The sequence below is a fragment of the Pavona decussata genome, unplaced genomic scaffold, assembly GCF_977016875.1.
Source record: "Pavona decussata unplaced genomic scaffold, jaPavDecu1.1 SCAFFOLD_53, whole genome shotgun sequence".
Lineage (NCBI taxonomy): Eukaryota > Metazoa > Cnidaria > Anthozoa > Scleractinia > Agariciidae > Pavona > Pavona decussata.
Genome location: NW_028145475.1, coordinates 3,250,001 through 3,263,474, shown reverse-complemented (window position 1 = coordinate 3,263,474; position 13,474 = coordinate 3,250,001). Strand labels below are relative to the sequence as shown.

The following is a 13,474-nucleotide window of genomic DNA, read 5'->3' as shown; positions in this document are numbered from 1 at the left end:
CAATCAGTCTCCAGCCTTGAAGAAAGATGACATAAAACCAGTCTTGAGAAGTGAATAGAGTGCCTGTTATTTGAGTATCGAAAGTAATTCACACTTGCTTTGGTTTTACTTTACTACACCCTGTGATTGGTGAGCAAAACTCGCACCACTTTCTCAACCAATGAGAATTATTAGTATTATTCTGTGAAATTTTACCCACTAGTTTCAGTTTTACAATGCGCAAGATGTCCGTAATAAATATTTAGCGTTTTGAGCCCAAATGCACAATTATATAAATCGGACGCATAAAATGCAAGTAGTGATGGCTGCCCCTGTCGAAAATTGCCTCCGTGTGGTAACTTCCAACACTCAGTAATCACAGTCAAAAAACCGTTTATTTCACAATACTCACAGATATACATCCCGATGTTGTTCTGAAAAACCCTAGTCTCGAAGTGAAAAATATGTTCTAAAATCGATTGCATAACTAGATCAAATTTCAAAGATCAAATGTCCATTATAAAACTCTACGTGATCAAAGTAACAGAAAGCTAATTAAACGTCAATCACAGCTTAACAGTTTCCGAAAGCCGTAATAGCGATCACCATCTAAACACATAGGTTGTGAGAATAAGTACAATGATCACCCAATTTAAAATGACATCATTTGGACATTCTCTCAGCTAGTACCTTAAGAAATAATTGGAAATATAGTGGGGCTTATTAAAAAGGTTTATAACTGCTAAAATAAAATAAGAAAGAAAATTTCAGTTTTACCTTGAGGATGTGGTTTCAGTGAAAAGCTGAAGTCTCGAGACGGCCGTTTCACTTTACACATTTGCCGTTCCACGTGTTCGCTCCAACGACATTGCTCCTTCGTTCTTCGGCTAAACTACAAAAGGGAAGCTCTTTCCATCCTCTCTGACTTGTAACGAGTTAAGCAACCACAGGCAGAGTACCGGGCATCGAATTAAAGATATTTTGAGCCGTAATATGAAATAAAGAAAACGACATCAACTTTAGGCGTTTGCAGGTCTTGGAAAGCTGCGAGTGTGACGTGAGGACAAAAATATGAATATTAAAACGTTTCATATTTGCAATCCAAATAAACGGACAAAAGGTTCTTTGTGTCTTGTTTGCAGACCCGTACCCCTGAAGTTCAGAGGAAACAGAGGATAGCTGCCTCAGTGGACTGATTTTCAAGTTCAGGGAACTCAGTTGAGCACAAAAGGAAAAATTTTAGCCATTGTCAGCCATGTTGATTGTTTAAGACCAATCAAGTAGAAGCAATGTCTTCTAGACCTGAAGTACTCATTAAATTGATGTGTAATGTCAAATGTGATCTAGTTTTGGTACATTCCGTACACTTGAATTGCGTTAACTTGTTGTCTTCTCACTTTTTAGCTCATTATTGATTTACCAATGGAAATCATACTAAACTTAAAATTAAAATTAACAGCAACACGGAAAATGTTCAGATTGTTAGCTTTTTAGAGAAACTTAATACGAACAAAACTTTTGGACAAAAATTTTTAAAATAAATAAAACTTTACAAAAAGTTTTCTTTAGTTCAATTTTATCAATTACACGAATTCAGTAACTTGAAAAACTTCATTGGAACTCACATTCCAGGGTGGGTGGGGGGGGGGGGGGAATAACACACGCAATATTCTGTGTTCGGTCTGTTACTCTCAAATTCCGTGATTCTTTGTCAAACGAGTCCTATACCTTCCGATATGTACTAAATAGCCCTCGCTGAGACAGCTTTGTGAAAATTGACCAATCAAATTAGATCACGCGACAGGCGATTGTTTCTGAGAACACTTCCTCCCTTTCCGCGAAACCATCAACAGAATGGCTTACATTTTTAGTACTCAAATTCCGTTGTAGTCATAAATGGAGGATAATATCGATGTTTTTTGTATAAATTGAGTACAAAATCAAAGCATAGTTTCTGTTGCAGGAGGAGTTTGCTGTGTGCAACACGATAAGTTCATGGATCGAGGGAGTTATGGTAGAGGAAGAGGAGGAAGGGGTCGCGGCAGAGGAAGAGATGCAAACACAGGTACTGGGTTTATAATTTGAGCATATTACACCAGATACAAGCTTTGCTTCTAGTTCTTGGTTTAAAATCATTGAAACGTTTACCAAAATCCTCTCATCCATATCTACAACTACGCTGCTTCCGTGCTAAAAGCGAAAGTCATCCGTTTAAGGAGCATTGATATTCGATAAGGCTTTGTGGCTGTTCTGAATCACTGATTTTGTCAATAAATGCCTTGACGGCTTTATTGCAGTCGGAAACAGTTCTCGTTAATCCCAGTAAATTCGAAAACTGACATAACTTCCACATTGTAAGACGGGAAAGTACGGCACAGTAGCTCTCAATCGAACTGAACTCATGCACAGACACAACAGCTAGAACCAACTCAATTCAACAGTATGATAAATTAAAGAGTCGTCCGTAGTAAAGCGAATGGGCCACACTTGAGTAGTATTTTATGTACAGAGGCAAAAGTTTGAACCACATAACACGTTTTCAGACTTTTCAGCTTTAACATCGATGATCGGATGAAGTGTATACCATACCATTAACTATTTCACCATATTATAATATAGAACAATTCACTATATTATAATATAGAACAACAAAACATTCACCAAGTTGTCAATATGTAGCAACTTCCATAACTGACATTCGGATTAAATTCAATTATCCTGATTATCACTTATTAGTTTCCATAGCTATGAAACCAATCACGTAATTTGTGAATGTATGTAGATCTCTTTAACACTGGATCAAATTGAAAGGAACTATTAAACAATGCAAGAAGACTTCAGACTGACAATTTCACGATTTGGCACCTTTCCATTGCATCCATTGCTTGATTTTCACTTTTTCTTCCAAGTCAGGTACTAAATTCTAAAATTTAAAGGATTAAGTTCACTCAGTAGTTAAAAGCTAGTTAGTTAACCGGTCCTAACAGGGGTCTTTTAAGATAGCTTACAAGAAATGAAATATATCAATGTCTTGCATTATAAAGGCTGTTAGTATTAAATATGTATAGAATCATGATGTCGATGGCAGTGGTTAATAATAACAAACAATTAGCTTCACGGTCCCTATATTATATTACTGTATACATGGATGTGAGCTTCTTAATACTGTTGAATAGAATAAACAATTCCTATGTTAAACCGAACTAACTGCAGTCACACTGTTGACAAAATCCGTAGCACTTCGATGAACAACACTTAGGAGAATTAATCCCGATAAATGTCTGTTTCCCATACTTATCAGCTCGCTGTTGGCCACTGGACTGGCATTGAAAGGTTACGTTTTTAGTAGTAGAAAGTTTTATATGAAACTGTTCAATACTGAGAGAAAATACAGGCGCAGAAAGAAGGGAAAACATTGGCATTTTTTCCGACATGTTTGTTGCTTATTTGTCACGCCATGGTTGTGTTTACTCTTGGCATTTATGACAATAGTAAAAGTCAAGTTGGCCGTGATTGAGATGTCTGCGAATGTGTGTTTTGTAACTCCTCAATAAGATGAAAATAAAGTTACAGAACTAAATATAACTGGATCCGGATATGGTTTATTAGGCGTGTAAATTAACTTTGTTTATTTAGTTGACATCAGAGACTGAGGTGGTGAATCCTTTGCCACATGATTGTAGTTTGTCTAATTTTCACCATCGTTAGAAACCGTTTACTCAGTTAAATCTCAAAGGCGACCTCAACCGACCTATAATGCAACATGGGACCCGCTGGGTCAGTTATTAAAAGATAGTTTAGACAGTGTTCAACAAAACCACGTTCTAAGCCGTTTTCAATTTTATTTTGCCACCAATCATACCTCAACATTGGCTACTGCTGACGGTAGCAAGAAGGCTTGCATCCCAGAGTAGAAAACTATTTATCTTCTTAAAATAAAACACTTATTAACAGATTTGGAGGCCTACTGATTGTCTTAAGCTAAGGCCTAAGTTAGACTTTGTTTAAATAACTGGCACTCTTAGTTTTATGTTCTAAATGCATATTTTATTTTAGTGAATTTTGTGGCAGATTATTTAAAACATCTTCTTTGTTCCAGTACAACAACAATCGATTATAGGTGTTAGATTAGGGCCCGCAATTCAATATCCGTGTTTTATACTCTTTGGTATGGAGCGTACCATCATGGGTTTTCTCAACTCATTCCTGTAAACGTAGTAACAGCAAAATGAGGGGGAGGGAACTTGGAGAAAAGATGTCACTGATTGAAATAACACCCAGGTGAGAAGCACTGCCTTTTCTACCCCTCCTCAACCGTCGACCTGATGAGTTATCTATTAACTAAACTGTCTCTGTCTGTTTTAAAGGTTTTTACGGTGGAGGACAACAGTATGGAGGTGCAAAAAGAGGCCCTCATCTTGGTTATCGAAAACTAAAAGAGCTGCAATCTACGGAACCTTCAGAGATTGCTATGAATCTGCTTCAATGCCGAGAAAGCTTCCAAAAGCTCGTAAACTCCGATGATATCAAGGAAGACTGGATGACACTGCTCATAGAAATCCTGGGAAAGATGTGCAACACCCAATTGATGACGCAAAATTTGATTGAGGTCATGTCGATTTGCAAGGGCTCAGCATTCATGCGTAATCATTTGCCAAAATACATTCTTCATCTCCCATACATTCAAGAGGAGGAATCAGAAGCTCAAATGAGTCTGCTCGTGGAAAGCTTGATTGCCTTCTTTAAGGAATGGCTCAAAAGATTCCCACGTTTATTCTTAGATATTCCTCTCGACAATCTCGTTGGGAGCTTAAACGAAATGAATGTGCAAGGCGTTAAGGAATTTAGTAAAGAGGTAGAAACGCTTTTGACAAGAAGACGAGAGCTCATGGTGGAGGAAAGAAAAGAGTCACAGGCAGCCCAGGGGCCGAAGAGGACAAAAAGAAAAGAAGTCGAACCACCCCCACCGGATGACTTCAGGGAAAACTCCATTTATCCGAGTGAAAAAGAAATTTGTTCGGACGAGAAGCCATATCTGCGACGAAACAAGATCGAGAAAACTGAAGATGAGAAATACAAGGACCTCCATGATTATCTGGATGTCCAGTTCCGCCTACTTCGCGAAGATTTCGTGTCACCACTCCGAGATGGAATCAGAGAAATCACTAAGAAGATCCCCGAGAAACAACGATCTCAAAACCTGTACATTTATGAAAATGTTGAGATCATGCACACGGTTTGTACGAGGGCTGGCATTGTGCACTGCATTCATCTCGACATGAGGCGCCTGAGGAAAATACCATGGGAACATTCGAAACGACTGCTGTTTGGATCATTCCTTTGCTTATCGAAGGACAACTTCAAAACTATGCTTTTTGCCACGGTAGCAAACCGCCAAGCTGACGATCTCAGGAAGGGAAAGCTAGACATTCGTTTTGTCGACGGTATAGGAGCCAATCACAAAACGCGTGACAAGTATGTGATGGTGGAGTCGCCAGCGTACTTCGAGTCCTATCGGCCCATCTTGGAACAGCTGAAGAAAATCACTCCTGATTCGTTCCCCTTCCAAGAGTATCTGGTTCACTGCAACTCTGACGTTAAGCCTCCTCAGTACTTAAGAAGCGGTATACTTGGAAGTCAAGTGCGATATGACCTCGAAGAGACCCTTGGGTTGCAACCTGCAGGGTGTTCAGGCATAGTTTCCATTTGTGATCCTCGGTCATGGCCACAAGCTGAAGATGTTAGCTTGAATGCGTCCCAGCTGGAGGCACTGAAGGGTGCACTTACCAAAGAGTTTTCAGTAATACAAGGACCTCCAGGAACAGGTATTATCCCTGATTAACCTCTCTACGCCTTCTTTTATTTCAATAATATGTCATAGAGTACGTGCTACTCCTAAATGACTTAGAAATCAGATAATTGACTCTTCAGTGTGCTGGAAGGAAACCCGTAAATAGGACTTAAATTTACACCGCAAAGTTAATTATCTCATTTCTAAGTTGCATAACCAGTGCTTCGTGGCACAACCTTTCATGTAACGTGCCCCAAAACGTCCTTCCACAAACAATTTGTAGAGTGGGGAAGGGGTTCAGTACCGCATCAGGAGAGCAGGAACTGGGGTAAATTAAGGGTCAGAGAACGCTGTTGTCACTTTAGAAGTCAGCAATTTTGAAAGTTATGCCAACTGTGAAAACTCAGCAAGGCGTGATTCTAAACTTGAGAACTTTCAAGCTTCCTCGAGGACGAGAGTGTCATTTCCCAAACCCCAGAAATCGTACACTTAGAAGTAAGAGACTATGAGGTAAGAGAGCGAATCCCTGTGCCCCATGATAATTATTTTCAATCTTTTTTTTAGTTCACGCCATGCTATTTTGGGAAATTATAATCCGCCATTGAGTTTAAAATTAAATGACGTCACTCTAACTGACCAATAAGATGTCGACATTAAAATAGCAACGCAAACAAAAATAGATTGAAAACATTTTTCATAGGAAGAGGGGCATGTATGGGGGATTCGCTCTCTTACCTCATAGTCTCTTGCTTAGAAGTGATTTCTTCGTACATTTTGTCTACCCAGGTAAAACGTACGTTGGTTTGAAGATCGTAAGAGCCCTACTTGAGAACAGGCATACCTGGGATGCCGAGAAGACGTCTTGCATGCTGATGGTGTGCTACACAAACCACGCCCTAGATCAGTTCCTAGAAGGGGTACTAAAATTTCACCAAACAGGAGTAATACGTGTTGGAGGAAGAAGTTCTTCAGAACTTCTAAAAACGTACAACCTGCACGAATACACAACGTCATCAGAAAGTAAGCGCCGTGTCAAAGTAGAAATGACAAAATGTCAAGAAGCCATCGAGAGAGCGAGTGGCCGACTGGCACGCAGCAAGGGTACCATCCTTACACTCAAAGACCTGCAAGACTTTGCGGGTGGGATCCATTTGCAACAGCTAAGAGCTGAAGAATACCGTTTTGGAGTTCAAGGAAGGTCTGTCGTTCAAGCTTGGCTTGGTTTGAAGACAGCCAGTCCAGTTGACGTTTCTCAAGAAGTAAAGCCTTCTGAATCAATGAGAACTGAAGACGATGCAACTGGGGATGCTAATGACGACGATGAAGATGGAGTAGAAGTTGACAGAGATGCTGACATCATACAAAGCCAACGACTACTGGGTGAAAATCAGTTCGAACTCGTCGTAGGAACAGATGCCGCCAAACAAGAAAAGAAACAGTCGTGGAGTCTTTCACAAGATCATCTGAAGGTTCTAAGAGGAGAATCGAAGCTTCAACCTCTTTTCCCGTCCCAGGTCGCAAAAGTGAAACAAGTTTGGGACCTTCGCATGGAGGACCGCTGGAGACTGTACCTGTTTTGGCTCCGACTTTTCCAAGAAAACTGTCGAGATCAGATTTCAAGAAAAAGTCAGGATTATGAAAGCATCTGTAAACGGTTCACGGAGGTTCGAGACTACGAAGAGCTCCATGTGCTGAAAGAAGCTGAAGTGATTGGAATGACCACAACTGGTGCTGCAAAGTACCGCGCTTTACTGGAAGTTATCAAGCCAGTCATCGTCGTTGTTGAGGAAGCAGCTGAAGTCTTAGAAGCTCACATCATAACTTCTCTGACGAAAGGAACACAACATTTGATTCTCATTGGTGACCACAAACAACTGAGACCAAACCCGACTGTCTACAGTCTGGCTAAAGAATACAACCTTGACGTGTCGTTGTTTGAGAGAATGGTAAACAGCGGAATGCACTGTCACCAGTTAAGCACACAGCATAGGATGAGACCCGAGATTGCAAGACTGATGAGGTTTATTTATGACGATCTTCAAGACCACGATTCTGTATATGAATACGACAATGTCAGAGGAGTGTCCAAAAACATGTTTTTCATTGACCACCGATGCTTTGAAGATGAAAGTGAAGTAAATGAAAAAATCAAGAGCCATTCGAATCAGCATGAAGCAGAATACATTGCAGCCCTATGCGAGTACTTTCTGTTGCAGGGATACGCACCCAATCAGATAACAGTGTTGACCATGTACTCTGGTCAAGTGTTGGCCTTGAAGAGGACAATGCCCAAAACCAAATTCGAAGGAGTCAGAGTTACCGCTGTAGACAACTTCCAAGGTGAGGAGAACGACATCATCTTGCTCTCCTTGGTTAGATGCAATAATCAGAAGAGGATTGGCTTTCTGGCTGTGAGAAACCGTGTTTGCGTTGCTTTGTCTCGAGCTCGTGAAGGCTTCTACTGTATCGGCAATTTCGCTATGCTAGCTGAGAAAAGTGAGCTATGGAGAAAAATCGTCCAAGACATGAAAGAAGAGAGTGCAATAGGAGAATCATTACAGCTGGTTTGCAGTAACCATCCTGAAAGAGTTATCCACGCCAAGGTTGCAGACGACTTCAAGAGAGCACCAGAAGGAGGTTGCACCTTGCCATGTCAGTTTCGCCTTCCTTGCGGTCACGTATGCGAAAGAGTATGCCACCCTGATGACTCTGACCATACGTTGTACAAATGTCAAAAGGACTGTCCCACTGAACTATGCTCTGAACATCAAAGCAGATGCGATAGAAAGTGCCACTATGGAGAGGATTGCGCTGGGTGCCCTGTAGAAGTAGAAAAAGTGATCCCAATTTGTGGCCATTGGCAGCGTGTACCATGCGGTACGCCGGAGGGGAAGTTTAAATGCCAAGAAAAGTGTTACCAATTTCTGCCGTGTGGTCACTTCTGCCCTGGAAAATGCTGGGAAGACTGCTTTTCTTTTGCGTGTCAAGTTATTATCAAGAAGGAGTTTGATTGTGGTCATGAAATTGAAAAGCCCTGCTACGAGCTTTCAGAAAGCGGTTATCGATGCGAAGAGCCTTGCCGTGCAATTCTTGAATGTGAGCATCCTTGCGTTGGAAATTGCAGTGACTGCAAACAAGGAAGAATGCACGTCCCTTGCCAAGCCGACTGCGAGAGAAGACGTGTCTGTCTTCACCTCTGCCAGGAGCCTTGCACAAAGAACTGCCCTCCTTGCCCTGAGAAATGTGAGAACCGATGCATCCACAGCAAGTGCCCAAAAACCTGTATGGAGCTATGTACACCTTGCAGAGTAAGTCTGACAAAAATAGAGCGATATGTAAAGTATTTTAAACTTTAAAAAGTTTATCCATGGCACACGTGACCAGGATTTCAAATCTTTGAATGGAGTCTTCATGATCAAGACTACGAGTTACTTTGAAGGGTGAATTGGAGTCATTCTTATATTACATAACAACTTTTACTGGTTCGATTTCAATCCTTAAAATTTCCATGACAATTAGGAATCTAAACGATAAAAACGAACAACGTTTCGGTGTCGTCATGACGCCGTTAACAAGTTTGGAGTAATTGAAATAAAGTCAATGTCAGAAATAGTTGTCACCAAAATTGACATAATATCTGAGTATAATATCTAATATCTAGACCTTTACTTATAAGAATTAGGAATCTTGCGGGGAATTTTCAACCCCTCTTTGCAATTTGGAATTCGTCATTCAAAAAGACGCGTAGTTTCTGATAATCGGCTACAATTAGAAATAATGATTACGCGTGACCTAGATTGACTGTAGCCTGCGTAGCAAGCACTTTTGTGCGTTTTTCGCTTTATGACCACGCGGGTATTGGGACGAGAGTGAAAAAAATGGTTTTAGGGGGAGGGGAGAGGAGAGAAAGGACACTCTTGTCTACAAACCCCGCGATTTTGAAAAACCCCATTCACCCACGAATGGGGTTTCTGATTGGGGCGGCTTGGTAGCGTTGATTGACATCCGCAGCTCAACGTGTCTTGTGTTGTTTAGTGTCGTTTAGCCATTCTTCCTAAAAGAGGACTCAATCCGCCAGCTGCTGTAAAAAATTAATCTTCCAAGTGATGGCAGCAACAACAAAAAATGCGATCTCCTCGATATCTATAGCTGTAAGTTCTGGTTGTTTGTATCGGCAGAAGATGTCCTGAGCTACAACAGTTATCGGTGAGTCTGATACTGTAGACACATGGACCTGAGAAAGGTTCATCATGTCGCGAGCGCAAGACAAAAAAAAAGTCTGACTTCCAGACGGAAAGCGAACCGTGTCGAGCTGAGCCATTTACAGGGCTCATATATGATTCGCGTTCTACATACCGCTAGAATCGGCAATATCGAAAGTAATCTGTGTGGTGATAAATGAAGAGAGATGGTAAATTTTAAGCCCGTGACATGATGAATATTACATCCTCCGCATTTCTCTAACGAGCACACTCGATCCGATAAGAGGTCAGCGTTTTCAACAATTTCGATACAACCGTTCTGCAGATATCGGCAGGAATTTTAGTGAAGAAAAAAACGTTTCTTTTCGACAATATGGAAAGAGTTTCAGACGAATTCAATATACTGGCTTTCCTTGCGTTCCAAATTTTACCTTGAAATAACAATGGCAAAGACGGCAAAAGTCGCGCCAATTTACCACGGTCCAAACTTCGACATCGAATGAATTGCTCTCTTGAATTGGCGCTTTTCGACAAAACGCTCATGTATGATGTTTTGATTTGGACGGAAGTGAAATTTCACTTCCTTTAGGACATCGTTTTCTGCTATTGGCAAATTTGTTGACAAGGTGTCAATTGGCGTTTTTCAAAATCGTGGGGTTTGCGGGCAAGCGTTACCTCTCTTTCTCTCCCCAGCTTCCTCGGGTTTTTCGCTCTTGTCCCAACTTCCGCGCCTTTAAACAGCGAAAAACACACAAAACCTGACGGAAACTCTTGCTGCGCAGGCTAGATTGACTATAAATCGAAGATGTCCAAAACATGAAGAAAATACTGACGTTTTTTTTTTCTTCCATAAGCTAGGGCGGACACTCCAGATAAAGTCGTATTTTGTTGTTGTTTTCGTCTTTTGCCCAGCACCATTCAAAAGCGCAAATACCGGTTGCTGAGTAACCACGGTCTTCAGGATTGTGCCAAAACTACATGATAAAATCCTGAACCAAATCAACGAAATCATTTTATTATGAAGTTTTGACTTAATTTCTTTTTTTACAGGAACCATGTTCCTGGATTTGCCCACACAAGAGGTGCACGAAGCTTTGTTGGCAGAAATGCAATCGCGAACGATGCAATGAACCATGCCGGAGGAGATTACCAAGAACTTCGTGTCTCCACAACCACCCGTGTATTGGGCTATGTGGGGAGCCATGTCCCAAGCTGTGTAGAATTTGCCACAAGGACAAAGTTACCGAGGTCTTCTTTGGCACTGAAGATGACAAAAATGCACGATTTATTGAGCTGCAGGACTGTGGTCACGTCTTTGAGGTGACTGCACTGGACTACTGGATGGACAAAGATAGCGAAAACGATGACATCAAGTTGAGGGAATGTCCTAGATGCAAGACACCTGTCAGAATAAGCTACCGATACGCTGACATTGTTAAAGAAAAGTTAGCTGAGGTGGAAGAGGTGAAGAAAAGATTGAACGAAGAGGAAGAGCGATTCCAGGATTTCCAAGACAAGCTGGCAAGGAAAATGTCCCGTCTTGTTCGACACTACCCTGATATTAGGAGAAGAAAGATACTATCCGACTTGTCTGGGCCACATGAGGAACACGAAAGCGATGTGAAGAGTGTTTCAACCCATCAGATGTTAAGCAACTGGCTGCAACAGAGAAAAACCATGGCCGAGCTTAACACAATTAAGAACCAACTGAGGCTATTGAAGCAAATATACAAGGTGCGGGAGAAAGTTAAGACAGATCTGCAAGTCAAGAAAGATCTGCCAACTCTAAACCAGCCAACCCTTGAGCAGAAATACGACCAAGGTGCAAAAGAAGTAGACAAAAAGCTGAATCTTCTGGAAAACGACCTGATGAAACTTCAAATCTCACCTCAAAGTCTGACTGACATCAGAGATGAGGTCATCTGTGTTGGTCTTCTCTTAAAAATCCGCGTCGTTCAGTGCGAGATCGAAAGACGTTCCGTTTCTCTCGCTTTCGACGAAGAAGATTGGTTAGAAAGACAAGGAAAGCAACTGAATGCAGGAGAAAGGCTTTCCCAGGCAAAGGCAGATGCAATAGAGGCCAAAATCAACCGGATCCGAAAAGAGTGCGGCTTGGAAGGGCTGACACCAGATGAACGAGTTATGATTGTCAAGGCGATGGATTTTTCCCAGGGTCACTGGTACAAGTGTCCAAATGGTCACATTTACGCAATAGGCGAATGCGGTGGAGCCATGGAAGAAAGAAAATGCCCAGATTGCGACGCCACAATTGGTGGAACAAAGCACACATTGGTTAGAGGAAATAAGGTAGCGTTAACTCCCAGTTATTAACTCTTTTATTATAAACCTCCTCCCCTTTGCGAACTACGGCCCACCACCCTGTTAAAAATCGTTATCCCACACCCTGATTCTGGTTAGAACAGTGACTCCCGGATTTAACTCTATCAAGCTTTCTCTTAATTGACCTTAACTTAAGAGAACATGGGCTGCCCAAACTAATGAAGCCCACGACTTAATTGTGGTTCAGGAAGTTCAGCTATTGTCTTGATTTCATGTTGCGTCCAAAGTAACATGCATGCCATTGGGCATATATTTTCGCCGTTTCAAACTTATCGGCAAATAAGGCTGGTTCTCAGTTTGAGGGTGTTCTCTGTGCTCTAGAGTACACGTGCGTGGCTTATGAGGACTTATGACTTTGCAGGAAAAGCAGATCTTAGCAAGGGCTGTTAATCATAAATAGGTAATCGATGAGTAATCAATAGCATCAATGAATAATCGATAACATCGATGAGGAATCGATAGGCCACAAAATTTTTGCTCATCCATTAGTCATCGATTACCCATTGATCATCACCAATAATCAATGACTAATCAGTCGATTACTCATTGATGTCATTTTTCATCGATTAGTTACGTCTGGTGTTTATAGACCTTTTTCATAAATGGCGGCCGATTTATTATTCTTTTCAATATATGTTAATTAGCCTTACTAACCTCATTTCAGAGTAAAAATTCTATTGAATTTTGCACATGCCCATGCTGACGAGGCTAGTAAGGCTAATTTTCATGAAAACAAAAGAATAATTTATCGGCCGCCATTTATGAAAAAGGTCTATACATTACTATTTATTTGAAAGGTTGCAACAGAGATGGATGGAGCATTGCATCCAGCATGGTCCGACCAGACCAACATGCGGAACTACGATCCGGCCGAACTGAGACGCTTACAGTTTGAATGAGACGTTAGTATCAAATGAGATATTTGCGGAGAGGTTGTTTATTTTCGACAATGAAACTAAATACAGCTGTATTGCGACTGCCGGTTTAGGAAGCGCAGCTGTGATGTGTAACGTGCTGTCAAATTATCTCTGGTTTCCTGAGGGACAGTAATGATAACTTTTAATTGACAGATTTATTCAAAGCAGTAGAGCATCTTCTAAGAAAGCTTAGCTAAGTGACGATACAATGATTAAAAATAAGGACCAGTCCCTTACCACCCTAT

At 41.2% G+C, this 13,474-nt stretch overlaps 1 protein-coding gene across 2 annotated transcripts in view; it reads left to right on the top strand.

The window, feature by feature from the left end:
- The first annotated feature begins 1,789 nt into the window (after positions 1-1,789).
- The window catches only part of LOC146480523 (NFX1-type zinc finger-containing protein 1-like), a 13,466-nt gene continuing 1,781 nt past the window's right edge, over positions 1,790-13,474 (top strand). For both annotated transcript variants that reach the window (XR_014864719.1, XM_085109702.1), the window contains exons 1-5: positions 1,790-2,044; positions 4,347-5,804; positions 6,557-9,078; positions 11,023-12,279; positions 13,110-13,474. The exon at positions 13,110-13,474 is cut by the window's right edge. Coding sequence is in view for 1 of the 2 variants with exons in the window: in XM_085109702.1 (XP_084965828.1) it covers positions 1,975-2,044; positions 4,347-5,804; positions 6,557-9,078; positions 11,023-12,279; positions 13,110-13,211 (5,409 nt within the window). In the remaining variant the exon portion in view is untranslated. The remainder of the gene's footprint in view (positions 2,045-4,346; positions 5,805-6,556; positions 9,079-11,022; positions 12,280-13,109) is intronic.